At 41.0% G+C, this 17166-nt stretch overlaps 1 protein-coding gene across 1 annotated transcript in view; it reads right to left on the reverse strand.

Moving 5' to 3' along the window:
• COG5 (component of oligomeric golgi complex 5) overlaps nt 1-17166 on the reverse strand; it is a 488722-nt gene that overhangs the window by 469806 nt on the left and 1750 nt on the right. Inside the window, exon 2 of the mRNA XM_058296542.1 lies at nt 565-704. Within this exon, the coding sequence (XP_058152525.1) occupies nt 565-704 (140 nt within the window). The remainder of the gene's footprint in view (nt 1-564; nt 705-17166) is intronic.

Here is a 17166-nt window from a genome sequence, read left to right on the forward strand (position 1 = left end):
AAAAGAAAGAAAAAAATATAGAAACAATGATAATTAAATGCAATACATAATCATAGATGGGATCTAGCAAGGGAGAAGAAAAGGTTCAAAGGGAGATTATTGGCCTTTATGAATAAAATGGAGCACATACTATAAGCTTTATATAAATGTTCAATTTCTAGAACTTGATAACTGCACTTAAAAGTACATACATAAGTGAATATCCTTGTCCTTAGGAAATATACATAGAAGTATTACATGTTCAAGGAACATGATGCACACAACCTACTCTCAAATGTTCACAAAATGAATTGACAGACGGATGGATAGAATGACATGGAAAATGTAGTAAAATGTTAATTTTGGTGGATCTGGGTATCTAGGAGTAATGGGTGTGTTGAAATTCTGTGCATGAGATTTGTATTATTTTTTAATAATACAAAAAACAACACTGGTAGGTTATGATAATACTGGTAGGTTATAATCCTATAAATATGCATTTGATTAAATAATAATAGGATTATAAAAATGTTAAGTTATCACTTTAGATTCAATGATCTATACAATCCAGAAGATTGAAATTACCTGTAGATGTAGTTCTTTATCCAACTGACTGATTCCTTGGGCAAGTTTTGCTAGTTGTTCAGCTATTACAGCTCGATGAATAGATTGGGAGGTATACGTCTTCACATCAAAATCTTCACTTAAAAAATCACTATAACACTCTGGAGAAAAATAAGAGTAAACACTTACTACTAAACCACAGATATTAAACAATGGAACAAATATAACCATAGTTAACAAATTTTGAGATCTTCCTATATACTGGAAACTATTACAAATGCTTCCTTTAATAATGAGGAGGAAGTGGGAGAGACAGCTGCAGAAGAGAAACAGTAATACTGACCAGAGCTTTCCAAGTGCCAGGCATAGATCTAAACTCTTTACATGTGTTAACTCATTCAATCCTCAAAATGACCCTGTTGAGTCTATCATTCAACTAGATAAGACACAGTCTGAGATTTGAACACAGGCAGTCTAGCTGCAGAGCCCACATATTGAATCACTCTGCCATACTAATTCATTGTTAAATGAACCAAAAGGAAGGAACACATTGAGTAAAAGATTACAAAGGTAACTACTAACCGTAACCTTTAACTAACTATAACCTTTAACCCAAGAAAACAAAGCCATTGCTAATGAGAAGACAACAGAAAAACTGGCTATATAGAATATTTATGACCTGAGATAGCTCTACATAATCACACAAATAAAGTTAATAAACAAAGTGAATCTGGAATTTTAATAAAAATTGGCAAATAAAACTTATAGGTATTACTAAAATTAAGATTAATGGGTAAAATCTGTAAATGAAAAGAGAAATTGTGTTCAAAATAGATCCTTAATAGACAGGAAAGAGAAGTGAGGCTTGATGTTAAGATATCTTTCTGTATAGAAAGTTACAAATCTATGGGTGAAAGAAAAATGGAGATATAAAAGTTAAAACAGATACCTAGAAGTGAGCTTAATGTAGATATATACCTACAACCTCCTGATAGATATATGGTAGGTTTATGGCTTCCCTAACAGAGATTATGAAATTAATAAAAATCAAAACAGAGCATTTAAGAATAAACTTCAGTTGTTTCTAATAATTAATGTATTAACATATCCACTATATGCTCCATGAGTATAAGACCTTCGTTTTGTTTACTACCACATCCCCTGAGCATGAACAATGCATGACTCATGGCAGGTGCTCAATACTGGGTGGCAGAATCAATGAATCTATATATCCGCTAGAAGTATTCTGTTAAAAGCAAAGACTCAAATTACTGACTGTTCAAGAGAAAACTGTTACTTCAGCCTTTAATCTAAGAACTTTATTTCCTTTCATTTTACCAAGTGATTCTCAAAATTAAAGATTTTTCCATGTAGACAGTGGCAAAGTCCACTCCAACTTGAGGGAAGGTTTAGAGAAGCAGCACATATACTACTGCACATTTTAAGAAATAAGAGGGAAACTGACCTTAGATGTGTAGATCAGAGTGCATGTTGGGTATAAAGGGTAAAGAATGATAGGAGATGACGTTCCAAAGGAATTGAGCAGCAATTTGAAAAGTCTTGTAAGACATCCAAAAAGTTCAGACTATATTCCATTTAAGGTTTTAAAGCCAAGAAAGAATATGGGCAGCTTTGTGTTTTAGAACAATATCATTGGCAACAATGTGGACGGTAACTGAAAAGGAATTACACAGTAATAAGCTAGAGATGGCTTACACTGGCTTTTGCCAGCCAATTGTGAAATTTTCAGGAATGTTGTAAACCACCTGGCATCACGTGTAGTTATCTTAAAATGAACCACGGAGTATTTACACCACAGAAATGTGTGAACACCACAAAATCAGGCCTTTTTCTATTTTTCTGGATAGCTGCTTTACCAGCATATCCTGGCTTAGAGACAGAGGCCAGTAAGATTATTAACAATTTAAGTAAGAGATGTGAAGGCCTGACCTAACAGAGCGGCACTAAGAATATCAAGGAAGTGATAACATTTGACAAATATTCATATGGCATAATACACAAGACTTAGTGGCAAGCTGAAATTGGGTGATTACGTAGAATTAAAAAGTCAAGGATAGACATGAACAGACACCTGCATACCAATGTTCACAGCAGCATTATTCATTCACAAATGCCAAAAGATAGAAATAACCCAGGAGTCCATCATCCAATGAATGGATAAACTGTGGAGTATTCACATGATGGAATATTATGGAGCAGTAAGAAGAAACAAAGTCGTGAAATATATGCCAACATGTATGAAACGAGAGGACATTATACTGAGTGAAGCAAGCAAACACAAAAGGACAAATATGATTGCATTATGAATAAAATATATTGTGTAAACTCATGGCGTTAATAACTACGACATGGGTCAACAGAAAACAATGAAGTTAGAGAACTGAAAGCTGTGGGCTAACTTGTACAGAACTGGTAAAAATGTGTTAATCTTTGGAAATGAATAGAGGAGCTGAAAGCACAATATGTTTATAACTAGCAGTGCTATTATATGGGTAAGACAGTGGTCTAAAGGGAAAGTCTAAGGTCATGTATATATATTACTAAAAAGGAAGTTTAAAAATGTAACATGGAACTGTATGGCATAGAAAATCTCACATGGAAATATGAATATGGGTAATAATTGCATATATAAGACTTTTTCTTTGAAATGCAACAAATATATGTTAATGTTACAAGATGTTACTATCAGGAGAAAAAAACAAACACACGGCATGTTTAAGTGAAAGAAATCAGACACAAAGAAGTATATATTGTAGGATGACAATTATAAAAAATATAAATATAAATCAATATATAAAGATGGAATTAGATTAGTGGTTATGTAGGGCTGGGGAAGGATAGATGGTGTGAAAGGTAACTGTTAAGGGGTGTAGATTTCTTTTTGGAGTAATGAAATTGTTAAAAAAATTTTTGTGGTAATAAATGTACAACACTGTGATCATAATAAAAGCCACTGACTACACTTTGGATAGATAGTACGGTACGTAAATGTATCTCAATAAAATTGCTTTTAAAAAAAAAGGAAGTCAAGGATGATTCCAAGTCTTTTGTTTAAGAAATTGACATAGGGAATTCAGCTTTGCACCAAGCTAGACCATTAGGCATTGTATATACAAAGATGAATACGAACAGACCCCTGCCTCTAAGTTACCATCTAAATACAGAATAAGCACACATCTAACTAACATACGTCTAACTAACCATATATAATTAGTGTTCGCAGAGGTTAAAGAGAGGAAGAAGTTGTTAGGGGAGAGGTGTTTTTTGGAAAAGAATTCATTTTCATCTGTAGAACTTCATTTGTTCGTAAGTTTTCATATGTGGAACTAGCACTGCTTGTTTACTATCTATCTTGAAATGTACAGCAGATGGTTTAAAATGTAGTTCTATAGTTCATAACAGAGGTAAAGTCTACTGTATCAGTTTCCTAGGGCTGTTGTAATAAAGTACCACAAACCTGATGACTTAAAACAACAGATTTTCAATGTTCATAGTTCTGGAGGTTAGAAGATTGAAAATAGTGTCAGCAGGGCCATGCTCTCTCTGAAGGCTCTAAACAAAGATCCCTCCCTTGCCTCTTTCTAATTTTGGAGGTTACCAGGAATCCTTGGCATTCCCTGATTGGTGCCAGCAAAATTCCAATCTCTGCTTCCCTCTTTGCATGGCCTTCTTCCCTCTGTGTACACCTGTCTCTGTGTCCAAATCTCCCTCTTCTGATAAGGACACCAGTCATATTGGATTAAGACCCACCTTAACCCTGTTTGGCCTCATCTTTTTTTTTTTTTTTTTTTTTAAGATTTATTTTATTTATTTCTCTCCCCTTTCCCCCCATTGTCTGCTCTCTGTGTCCATTCACTGCATGTTCTTCTGCATCCACTTGCACTGTCTGGCGGCACTGGGAAACTGTGTCTTTTTGTTGTTGTTGTTGTTGCGTCATCTTGCTGCATCAGATCTCCGAGTGTATGGTGCCACTCTTGGGTGGGCTGCACTTTTTTCATGCCGGGCAGCTTTCCTTGCAGGGCTCACTCCTTGTGCATGGGGCACCCCTAAGTGGGGCGCCCCTGTGTGGCACAGTAGTCCTTGCGTGCGGCAGCACTGCACGTGGACCAGCTCACCACATGGGTCAGGAGGCCCTGGGAATCGAACCCTGGACCCTTCATATGGTAGGTGGATGCTTTATCAGTTGAGCCACATCTGCTTCCCTGGCCTCATCTTAACTAACCATAAGGACTGGGAGTTAGGACTTGAATGTATCTTTTTAGGGGACACAATTCAACCCATAACAACCATATGTGTATATTTGTGTGTATAGATGTTTTTGAGACCATAAAAAAGACAAGATGAGTTAAGAAGAAATTTTAGAATGCAAATAAGGGGAGTGAGACGGAGAGGGTTCAGAAGCCAGGAAAACGCCAAATATAGAGGAAATGAAGGCAATAAAAGAGAGTAAGAAATGGAAATAGAATGGGAAAAGCTAAAAGAAGGGACAGTGTCAACAAAGTAAGTGATCAGTTAGTGCCAAAAACCTTACAAAGGGTGAATACTGATCACTGGATTTGCCAATTGAGGCTGATCGTCTTTAATGTCATATAATGCTTCTCTTTTCATTATTTTCTCATTCTCGTAAGTGGGCACATCAGAAATACTTCATAAATTTTCAAACTATGCAACTACCCACCAATCCTATCCTATGCCACTGGCAAATCCCTGACATGGTGAGTCACTGAGGTAGCAGGATAGAACAGGAATCTGAGAGAAAAAAGGGTGCCACAGGAAAGCACTAGGGCAATAAGGACAAAACAGTTCAGTGTAAAATTCCTGTTCGAAATTGCTCATCTTTGCCTGTACCTGAGAGGAATTTCCTCCCAACGAGGGAAGATTCAACCACCCAAGGCTGAATACCTGAAGACAACAGATAATGAGAAGCCCATTCTACCCTCTCCCCTGGTCCCACACAGGCGGGCAGACACTCAGAACCAACGAAATTGTTGTACTTCCAATTCTTTTGCATACTCAGAACCAGCATGAGTGTTGCAATTCACAAGTCTTCATTTACATGAAGGAAGGAAGCAGAGTGTAAGGCCACCTTTAAATAAGGCCGCAGCCCTAGCGCCAGTAAGTCTCTCTCTTGAGCATGCCCACTCCCCTGTCTCAGGTGTGTACTTTCTCTTTGTACTTTCCCTTCCTTTTGCTTTACAATAAACTCTTTATTTACTTGCTTAAAGTATGGAGCATCCTTAAATTCTTTTCTGTGACATGGCTTAGAACCTGGAAACAAACCAACAACAAATCTTTGATGAGTTAGCTAGGAGAACTGGTAACACCCTTTGGAACCCAACAAAGACTGGTGAGTCTAGGCTTTTAATCAAAAACTATTGGTGCCCTGTTTTGTCTGTCCACCATTTCCTTCCACCATTTCCAGTCTCTCTCTTTTGTCTGTTTGCCCTTTCTTCCTGCCATTTCCTCTCTCTATTTTAAATGGGTTTCTGGATCAGCTCTAACAGGACATAACCTTGGACAACCCAGAGCTCATGGCTCCCTTTTTGGAGGTGGCAGACGCTAGCCCCACACCATTTAGATTCAAGGAGACTCTGGGCAGCAGGTGAAACTGTATTAGTCAGCTAAGGCAGAACTCAGGCAAGATACCAGAAATATGTTGGCTTTTATAAAGTGTTTTTATTTGGGGTAGAAGCTTACAGTTAACAGGCCATAAAGCATAAGTTACTTCCCTACCAGAGTCTATTGCCATGTGTTGGGGCAAGATTGCTGCCAAGGTCTACCAAGAGTTCAGGTTTTTTGGGTTTCTCTTCCTAGGGCTTGTTTCTCTCTGGGCTCAGCTGCTGTGCTCTGTCCACAAGGCCAGCTGTAGACTATCAGGTAACTGGCTCTTTCTCTCTCCCCAGGTGTTCTGCAGTGTCTAAGGAGACCTCTCCATTCCTCTGTCATCTTCTTCTGTGTGTTCACTTCCCGAGGCTCCAGTTCAGAAACTCCAGCATCAAAACTCCAACATCAAAACTCGAACTTACTCCTCTGCTCTGCCATGTAGTTTAATCTGTGAGTCCCCATCCACCAAGGGGGCAGAGAATCAACAGCCTACTAACATGGCCCAATAAAAGCCAAATCATAATTTAACCACACCCAGGCACAAACCAGTTTACAAACATAATCCAATATCCATTTTTGGAATTCAAAAACCATATCAAACTGCTACACCATCCTTGAGGCCTGACTGGGGACATTCCCAGAGTTATGGGGAAGTCTACCTGGCCCTCAAATCTCTCCTTGCCCACTCAGTAACATTGTCCAACACAATATCTGATAGTTTCTGTTGTTTCCCTTGCATTCTCTCTTCTCTTAAGCCTGTTGGTTCCACCACTCAAGTCCTGGGACAGAGCTCCCCAAGGCATAATCTTGGCCAGACCAAGTTTCTCTGGCTCCCTCCTTTGAAGGTGGTAGGGGCATGTCCCCTGACCATGCAGATTCAAGGAGAACCTCGGCCACAGGAAAAATCGCCCCTGAGCCTGATGAAGCATGTGGCTTGAGTCGTGTAGAAGCCCATAATGGTTAGGCTAATATGTCAACTCGACCACGTATTTGTACCCAGTTGTTTAGTCAAGTTAGCATGGGGCTAATTGTAATACAAGGACATTTATGGGCTTTAGTCATCGGTGAGTTTACTGCATAGATGGCTGATTATATCTACATTGACCAGGGAGATGGCCATCAGCAATGAGTGACACTTTATCCAAATCAGTTGAATGCCTTAAAGGGGAAGTGATTTCAGCATTCAGAGAGAATTCCCCAGCTCACCTTTGGACAGCCAATGTCTCCCAGAAACTCATCAAGGACCTACAGTGACTTTCATCGGAGACCCTGGTTTGCAGCCTGCCTACAGAACCTGGACTTGTGCATCCTCAGTCATGTGACAGACTCTTATAAAACCTCATACTAATTACAGATATCTTCTGTTGATTCTGTTTCCCTAGAGAATCCTGACTAACACAAAGCCCAAAGGAGAGGTCCCAAAACTACCCCATTGCCTCATACTCCATCTTCCTGCCATTCTCTCATTCCCTTCCCCAACTTTTCTGCGATTTCTCTATCCTCTCCTTATGCCTTTGCTCAAAATATAACCACCACCTGTTGCAGCACCTCCTCAGGCCAATAGCTGACCCCTTTTAATTAGGGTGTCTTCAATCTTCCAATTACTTCCGTCCTTCTCATCACTGGGTGTGTGAATGCCTCAGAAACCAAAAATGTTATTTGTTAACAGGGCCCCCAAGACTCTCACCCTTGGCCGTGCCTGGTAGTCTGTCCCTTCCTCAGTCCCATCAAGGCCCTGAAATCCCTGTTAATCACTACCTCCTATCCCTCAAGGATTTCTGCCTGTGAGCTGCAGAACAATCAGCTTCTGCCTTCATGATGTCTGGTTTAACTGCAAACCTAGGTCCCTGGCAGGTGATAAAATGAGTTCCTGACCTCCAGTCCCTAGTCGTTTGGTCAATCTTAAAATCGCTCTCATAGACACTTTCTAAGACCTCTGCAACAATGGGCCACACTAGAAGGAAAGAAGCTCTAGGAAGACCCCATTCTGGGGAGGAAGTTCGGCTTGGCAGCTTTGGTCTGGGAACCAGACCAAGAACTCTCTCAAGATCTCTAAGGCCCTAGGGACACCCAGTGACAGGGGGTTCTGATCCCCAGGATGTCAGATGGTGAGCAAGGCTCCCAATCCCCAGGACAGCAAGCAGTTTCCATTCAGTCAGGTCTAGAAGTGGGACACCACTAAGACTGATAAACGCATTTTCAACCTCACATAGAATAATGGGCGGCTCCTCAAGCATTCCCAGACTCCTCATTGGAATGTCTCCTCAGGAACTGTGACAACCTGACAATTTATGGTGTAAGAAGGAAAAGGCTAATCTTTTTCTACAACACCACATGGCTGCAAAATAAATTCAAGCATGGCTAAGAGTGCCCAACAAATGGGACTCTAAATTATAACCCCATACTCCAGGTTAGACCTCCTGTGTAAGAGGGAAGGAAAATGGCTAGAAATTCCTATGCCCAGTTTTTCGTGGCTCTGTATCAAAACGAGAACTTAAAAGGTTCTTGTCAATTGTGTTCTGCATAAGGAAACTTCAGGGTGAGGAAACCCTTCCCAATAAAGAAAAAGATATCTTAGATGACCCTCTTCTTAGTAATCCACCCCATTATGACTCCATCCTGGATCCAAAAATCCCTTTAGACCACCCCAAGTAGGGGCAACAGTGCCTCCCTACTAAGGTCTAGAATCTAGTCTGGCTGGCCACACCTGGAGTGGGGCCTCATTCCACCCAGTAAAGAAGCCAGAAGGTGGCCTATCCCCCATACGAGAAGTGACATGTCCACTTTTTCTATAAACGACTTGCCACAATGCAAGAAAGAGATGTGTTGATTCTCCAAAGACCCTGCTAAATTTACTGAGGAGTTTCAGCACCTCACACTGGCCTTTGAACTAACCTGGGGTGACATGCACATTATTGTCTTAACTTGGTGCACTCCAGAGGAGAAACTCCAGATCTGGATCAAGGCACAAGAGCACACTGAGAGACTGGCCACCCAGCAGGCTAACCAGTATATGGCAGGGGCAGTAGCAATCCGGAATTCAGATCTGAGGTAGGATTATCACAGGGGGCAGGCAGATCTGAGGGCAAGAGAACATATCATCACATGAATCCTCGAAGGGATGAGAAAGTGTACTACCAAACCAGTCAATTATAACAAACTTAGGGAAATCACTCAGGAGAAGGATGAGAACACAGCCATCTTTGAAGGAAGGTTAGTGAAGGCAATGAAAAAATATACTCTGGTTGATCCTGAATCTAGAGAAGGACTGATCCTCCTAGGAACTCACTTAACTAGCCCGTCTGCCTTGGAAATCCATAGGAAGCTATAAAAGCTTCCCGTGGGTTGCCAAACCTCCATGAATACCCTTTTAAAAACAGCCTTTTCAGTTTTCAACAATTGTGATGATTCCAAAGAGGAACAGATAGGGAATGGCAGGCAAAGGGCCCAGAAACAGGTTCACCTTTTAAGCGCCACCGTTAAAAGCACCCTGTCACCTTGGGGCCAAACAACCCAGGCTCCACGCCAACAGGAACCCATGTCCAGTGTGGCGAGGCTGGTCACTAGAAACTGACTGCCTCAAGCTGCCGTGCCTCCAAGACCTGCCAGGGTCTTGCCGCAGATGTGTAAAGGATGGGCACTGGGCCTGCTCACCATGACCGAGACGGACTGAAGGGGCCAGAGGCCAGGCATGGACAACACCACAAACCACCATAAAGAGCCTTGGGTAAACCTCGACATGGCAGGTAAGACTGTAAACTTCTTATCTGATACGGAAGACCCTTACTCAGTCCTGACCTGTCACTCTAGACCTCTTGTCTCACTCATGCCCAAAAGTGGGAGTCGATGGAGAATCCAAATATAGGCTGTTTATTGACCCTCTCCCCTGTAGAATAGGGAACTTTGTCATAAACCATCAGTTCCTAGTTATTCCAGAATGCCCAGCCCCACTACTCGGATGAGACCTCCCACACTCCTTGGGGGCTAGTATACAATTAATATACCCAAGCCTAGTTCCCCAAGTGTCTGGCACCCTGTGAAAGGGAACTAGCAAGCCTGGGTTTGAGACCATTTGCCTGGCTGCAGTAATCAGAGCCAAGCCCCAAGAACCCCCTAAGCATAATACCCCAGGAGATAAATGAACAAATAAACCTCTTAGTGTGGGATACCGGAGGACTAGTGGCATACCAGCGTAGGCCCCCTCCAAGTTCCCTCAGTTCCCATTTCTTATAACCCAAATCAATCCTACCCCCACAGGAAACAGTATCCCCTCAGGGATGAGGCTGTCAAAGATCTTCAGCCCATAATTTTAAAATTCTTAAATAATGGCCAATAGCACTTAACAGCTGGTTCAAGACCTGAGAACAGTTAATAGCCCTGTCATACCAATCCATCCTGTAGTATCCAATCCTTACACTCTATTAAATCAAGTTGCTGAATCTGCTGCCTGGTTCACTGTCCTTGACCTGAAGGATGCCTGTTTCTGCATTCTACTCCCCCTGGATTCTCAGTTCTTTTTTGCTTTCAAAATAGCAGTGGTCTAGCCATAACCCCCCAGTACAGCTTACATGGACTGTGTTGCCACAAGGGTTCTGGGATAGCCCTCATATTTTGGTAATGCCTTGGTTCAGGACCTGGCTGATCTCCATTTGTCTCAGAGCATCCTCCTACAATAAGTGGATGATCTGCTACTTTGTAGTCCGACAAAGGAAGTTTCCAATGCCAACACCATTTTAGTCCTTAATTTTCTAGCCCATAGGGGCTACAGAGTATAGGCATCTGTAGCAGTTTGATACTGTTTATGAATTCCAAAAACAGGTACTGGATTATATTTGTAAACTGGTCTGTTCCTCTGGGCATATTAGGTTGTATTAGATTCAGAGATTTCACTTTTACTTGATTAATTTATTAAGGCTATGACTGGGCACATCAGTAGGATATGCCCCAGAGGGCAGGGACTCACAGAGAAAACAACATGGCAGAGGACAGAGTTTGGAATTTTTTTTGATGCTGGAGTCCTGGGAAATAAATACACAGGAGAACACAAAGGAATAGAGATGGCTCAATAGACATGGCAGAGGCCCCTCAAAGAGAGAGAGTATGATAGTCTACAGCTGACCTTATGGAGAGAACAGAGTAGCTGAGCCCTGAGAGAGACTAGCCCCAGGAGAGAGATGAGACTTATCCCAGCCTACAACTGATATTGGAAGAAGCTAGGACCACAGAGCCTTAAGAGAAAGAGGAAGCCTGAATGAACCCTTGCACACGTCCATAGCCATCTTGCTCCAACACTTGGCAGCAGACTTTGGTGAGGGAAGTAACTTAAGCTCTATGGCCTGGTAACTATTTATTTGGGGAATAGCTTCTACCCCAAATAAATACACTCTATAAAACCCAACAGATTTCTGGTAGTTGGCATCAGCACCCCTTTCACTGACTAAGACAGCATCTAAGGCACAAATCTCTCAGCAAAAGGTCTCTTATTTATAGTTTTTCCTTGCCCCAGGGGAAAGGGCTCTCTCCAGAAAGGATTCAAGCTATCACAAGCATTCTACTAAAGCAAACAGACAAACAACTGCTGCAGACTTCCCTAGGAGTGGCTGGTTAATGTAGGCTGTGGATACCCAGATTTGGCAAACTTGCTTTGCCTCTATATGGCACTACTGCAGGGGCCAACAACCAAACCTTAGAATGGGGAATGGACCAGGAAATTGCCTTCCATGTCATAAAACAGGCTTTAATTAACCGTCCAGCCTTAGGAACCCCTAACCTAACCAAACCTTTCTTTCTGTACAAAATCGAGAAGGAGTGGCTTTGGGAATATTAGTCCAGAAATTGGGTGAGATTTCTTGACCAGCAGCTTATTTCCCCAAGCTTCTGGAGAATATTGCACAGGGTTGCCCAGCTTGCCTGAGGGGAGAGTGGTAACCACCCTTTTAATAGAACAAGCCACCAAAATAACCTGGGAACAACCCCTCACAATTTTTACCCAGGGGTAACCAATGACTTACAGTAGCTGGTTAACTAAATACCAGGCTCAATTACTAGAGTCCCCTGACAGTACAGCTGGATTTAGCCAAGACTTGCTGTTGTGATGGTAATTCTAAACTGAACTTACCTTTGCTTATGGTGATTTAAAGACTAGTCTCACCATTGTGTATACATACTATTGTGATAGTAATTATAGACTAAACTTAATTTTCTTTATGGTTATATCAAGACTAGCCTCACCCTTGTGTATACTTGCCATTAGGACTATAACTATCATCTGCTGTTTGAATCCATAGAAACTCCTGCTCCCCATAATTCAGAGGAAGGCAGATTTGAGCCAACCCTGTCTCCTGTCCTTCTGCTGGTGTTAATGACCCTGCTTTCTCTCATGACCATCCTGGTATGGGCTCCAATTCATCTGCTATGGGCAAAAACTCAGAAGGGCCCCTGTGGGATTTCCTTCAACTTAGCACCCCACAACCTTTGAGGAGATCACTGCCTGGTGGAATCCCTGATCCTTAGAGTTGGATGTCCACTCTTCCAGTCCAGCAGCCACTAGAGTCCTGTTACCACGGAAGTCTGGGGAGTGGGGGATCTCCCACTCCACATCAAGGATCCAGAAAGCAGCAAGTCATGAGAGAAACCAGTTTTCCCTGAGACTTCAATGATCTCTGTGAGAAATTGGTGTTGCTCATCCAAAGCCTGTCAAAGCCAAAATGCAGAGCTCTGAAGCAAAAGAAAGTGGTGAAGATTGCATTTTAAAGTAGTGAGAACAATTTGGCTATAAGACAATGACTGAAGAGAACTAAATTTATGTAAAACTGCATGGTCACAGTGCAGATTTGAAAAATCAAAAACAGCCTTCAAAGAGATGTGTTGATCATGTTATATTGCAGTTACACTTATTTTATAAGGGAATGAAAATTATAAGTAAAATTATTGAATTGTGTGTTTTTGTTGTATGTCTAACTCTCTATTTGTGTCTACTTGCTCAGAGAATATTTTCATACCTCTGGACAGTACTATCAAATTAACAAATGAAAATCATGAAAAGAGCACTATTCAAATTGTTAAAAAATTAAATAAGTGCTTATATATATGTAAATGAATATTCCTGGAGCCCAAATTAGAGAAGTTAAGCAGGATAGAAAGGTCATATACTTGGCCCAATGGATAGGGCATCCACCTACCACATGGGAGGTCTGTGGTTCAAACTCCAGGCCTCCTTGACCCATGTGGAGCTGACCCATGCACAGTGCTGATGCACACAAGGAGTGCCGTGCCACGCAGGGGTGTCCCCCGCCTAGGGAAGCCCCACGCACAAGGAGTGCGCCCCATAAGGAGAGCTGCCCAGCGCGAAAGAAAGTGCAGCCTGCCCAAGAATGGCACCACACACACGGAGAGCTGACACAACAAGATGACACAACAAAAAGAAAACACAGATTCCTGGTACTGCTGATAAGGATAGAAGGGGTCACAGAAGAACACAGAGAATGGATACAAAGAGCAGACAACTGGGCAGGGGGAAGGGGAGAGAAATTTTTAAAATCTTAAAAAAAAAAAAAAGAAATCTAAATATAGAAACTATTGAAAGAAGAGTTTATCCTAAGCTTTTTAACTTACATTGACACCACCCTCCCTACCCCACCCCAGTCTTTTCTTTGAGGGAACTATAGGGGAAGGGCTAGGTGTGGAAAAATAGGAAAATGTAAGTTTAGCTTTAAACTGTCTACTAGGCCAAGAAATTAAGACTAATAAGGACAGAGGAGATGTTAAAGAATAACTCTTGGTATGCATAGTTTGTCTTCTAATTCCCCAAATTAAACCTTTTAACAGCCTTGGAATACAGTAATTAATAATCCAATCACCAAATTTCATTAAGGAAAAAGTCCTTGAAAGCTATGAAAAGCTTTTTCTAAATTATAGTTAAAACAAATTAAACAATATAATATATTCCAGAACCTGGCAGTCAGTATGCTTTAAGGTTATTCAAAATTTTAGAATATTATTAAAAAGGAGGTTTTAGCCTCCAGTGGAGGAAGAAAAAAAAGAACATTTCTTGCACAGACTATGACTGTTTCAATTTTATTTGGCTTGGGTGTAATCTCTAGATTTAGGGAATACTAATAAAATAAATTAGCATTATGATGAAAACTTTAAGTTTGTGTTTAATGAAATTAGAGAAAATGTAGATCTCTCCTAAAGTTAAAATGACTAATTTTCACTGAACAGAATGAAGAATGTAAAACAAAACTTAAATGGATAAAGTAAATTTCACTGGTTGCTAACTTTAATTTAATAAGCTCTTCTAGAGGTGAAGTAACTAGTCTGTGTGGTTATGGCTAATTATAGAAAAATGCTTTTTGTAAGAGCATCTTCTAAACTGAAATATTTCAATAGCTAATTCCAGGAAGCCATTATGAAAAAAAACCTAAATTGATATAGATAACAAAAAGTAACTTCATAACAGAGAAAGCTGTCAAAGGCCACCTCGATCTGCATGTCAAGATGGTAGTAGAAGGAAGATAATCTTAATTCCATTGGAACTTCAGGTTTTCATAAAATAATTAGGAAGTAGTCTTTTCCTATACAGCTCAAGGAAAATACCTGTTAACATGATCATGGTAAAGGTGTAAAGTAAAAAGTAAAGTAATAAAAGTAGTCAAGGTCATTTGAAACATTATAAATTGCATTGGAAGTATTTAGAAACTGTATAAAAATTAAAAGGAATAGACTTCAATGTTGCCAAACTCTCTTGTGCATTTAAACATGGCCCCCAGTATTCTGCATGGTGCCCTTCCATTTCAGTTATTGACTAAATCAGTCACTATAACCCCTAAAATAATAAAAGTTATATACATCCCCTGGTCATGCTCCTGAAGTAGATGGAAAAATGTTGCTGTTTCAGACTCCTGCAGCAGCCAGCCATGGCTTGATATCACTAGATTTACAATGAACAGTGCCTCCAGACTGGCTCTGTTTCATAGTGCCAGGGGGTGATGCACCAGGTTGGTGAAACACTGGAGCTTTTCTCCAGGATCAATGGGGCTGCAGCATGCTGGCTGTGTGAAGGATATAACAAGTGGAGCAGCAATTACCAGAGTAATGAGAGTACAACCTAAACAAACATAATTCACATTATGACCTGCTCCCATGGAGACAACATGTATGGTATTACAAACTTGGAGCTTAGATCTACTAGCTGCAGCTCAAAGAGGAACTTCTACATTGATTAGTATTAAGGATGTACCTATATACCTGATGAATATAATACCTCCTCTATTCTAGATCATATGCAGAGGTATACTGAACATGTTAAAAGTCTTAGCAAACTTGATTCATTTTCTAATTAATGAAAGTGCTATAAAAGAATAACTCTCTTAAGGGCTGCTTTTATTTTGCTCACCATTTGCTTGTCTTGTTGCTTAAATTGTCTTTGTGAGCTTAAGTCTAGGTTATCCCCAAAATAATATGATTTTCCTCACCCCTAACCAACAGAATAACTACAGAAGATGAAACCTTCACCCATTCTCACATTTGCTGCTACTTTCAACTATTAAAATGGAATTTTCTTTCTTTGCCTGAAACAAGGCTTACCTGAACTGCCATCTGGACAGGTTTATGCTCACTAGTATACAGCACCCCCTCCGTATCTTATGGACCCACCAACCTCGCTATCCCATTCTCTGTGTTCCTAACCTTTCCTGGCTCATACCACTTTTAGGTCTACTCTCAACCTTTCTCTTTAGACTCCTATAGGCCCTCATGATTTTAAAGCCTTAACCAGGTTTATCTTCCAGATGGGATGCTTTACAAAGCAAATCAATGATCATGTGAGGATGCCAGTCAGTTCCAACCACCATCCTAAACACACCTCCCCTCAGCCTCAATAGAATAGCTACAGAGTTTTTTATACCCTGTCAGGCAGGGACTACTGCTCCTAACAAGCAGGAAGCAGCTACAGAAAAATGATCATCGCCTAAAGAGTAAGGGTGAAAACTCTGAGGGGGCACTTGAGGCAGGTTAGAACACGGACCTGAGGGGGGAAAAAAGGCACCACAGGAAAGCAGTAGGGCAATAAGGTCAAAACAGTTCTGTATGCAACTCCTGATTGTGGTCACCAGTCTTTGCTTGTACCTGATAGTAGAAAGTTCCGGGAACAAGAGAGGAGTCTACCACCCAAGGCTAAATACCTGAAGATAGGTAATGAGGAGCCCATTTGTACCCTCTCCTCTGATCCTCATTCAGCCTGCAGACACTCAGGACCAATGAAACTATTGTGTTTCCAATCCTTTTTCTGCATACTCAGAACCAATGAGAACATTCCAATTTACAAGTCTTCATTTACATGGAGGAAGGAAGGGCAGGGAAAGCCAGGCTTAAAAAAGGTCACAGCCCCAGTGTGCCTCTCCCTTGAGGACACCCACAATCCTGTCTCAGGTATGTACTTTCTCTTTCACTTTATAATAAACTCTTTACTTGCTTGTTTAAAATATGGCGCATCCTAAAATTCTTTTCTGCAATTTGGCCAAGAACCTGGTAACCCACCACCACCACCATCACTGTTACCAATGGAAATGTTCGATTCCTCAGGAATCATGAAGTGGGGGGAAAGGGGAGTACACCACTGAAATTTGGAGAAGATAAGCATTTAAAGGAAGCATCTAGAGAATGAGGCATAAAGGAAAGCATGGAAGCCATAAGGCACATCAGGAAAGTGTTTCAAGGAAAGGGATGTCAAACACTATTCAAGTTCAAGTAAGGTAAGGACCAAAAAGTGTCCATTTGATTTATCCACAAGTAAGACATTAGAAACCTTGGCAAAGCAACTTCAATAACACAGACTGGGAGTGACTGGGTCCCAAAGGACACAGGAAAAAATCCACAATACAAGAGGAGGGACTGGCCTCAAGAAGAAGGGACACTATTTACATTGTAATTGAAAATAGAAGGGGGAAAGGAAAAAAGATGGCTGCAGGTTCAGGTTAGAGGAAGTTCACATTTTAC

This window comes from Dasypus novemcinctus, chromosome 5, assembly GCF_030445035.2.
Source record: "Dasypus novemcinctus isolate mDasNov1 chromosome 5, mDasNov1.1.hap2, whole genome shotgun sequence".
In the NCBI taxonomy this organism is placed as follows: domain Eukaryota; kingdom Metazoa; phylum Chordata; class Mammalia; order Cingulata; family Dasypodidae; genus Dasypus; species Dasypus novemcinctus.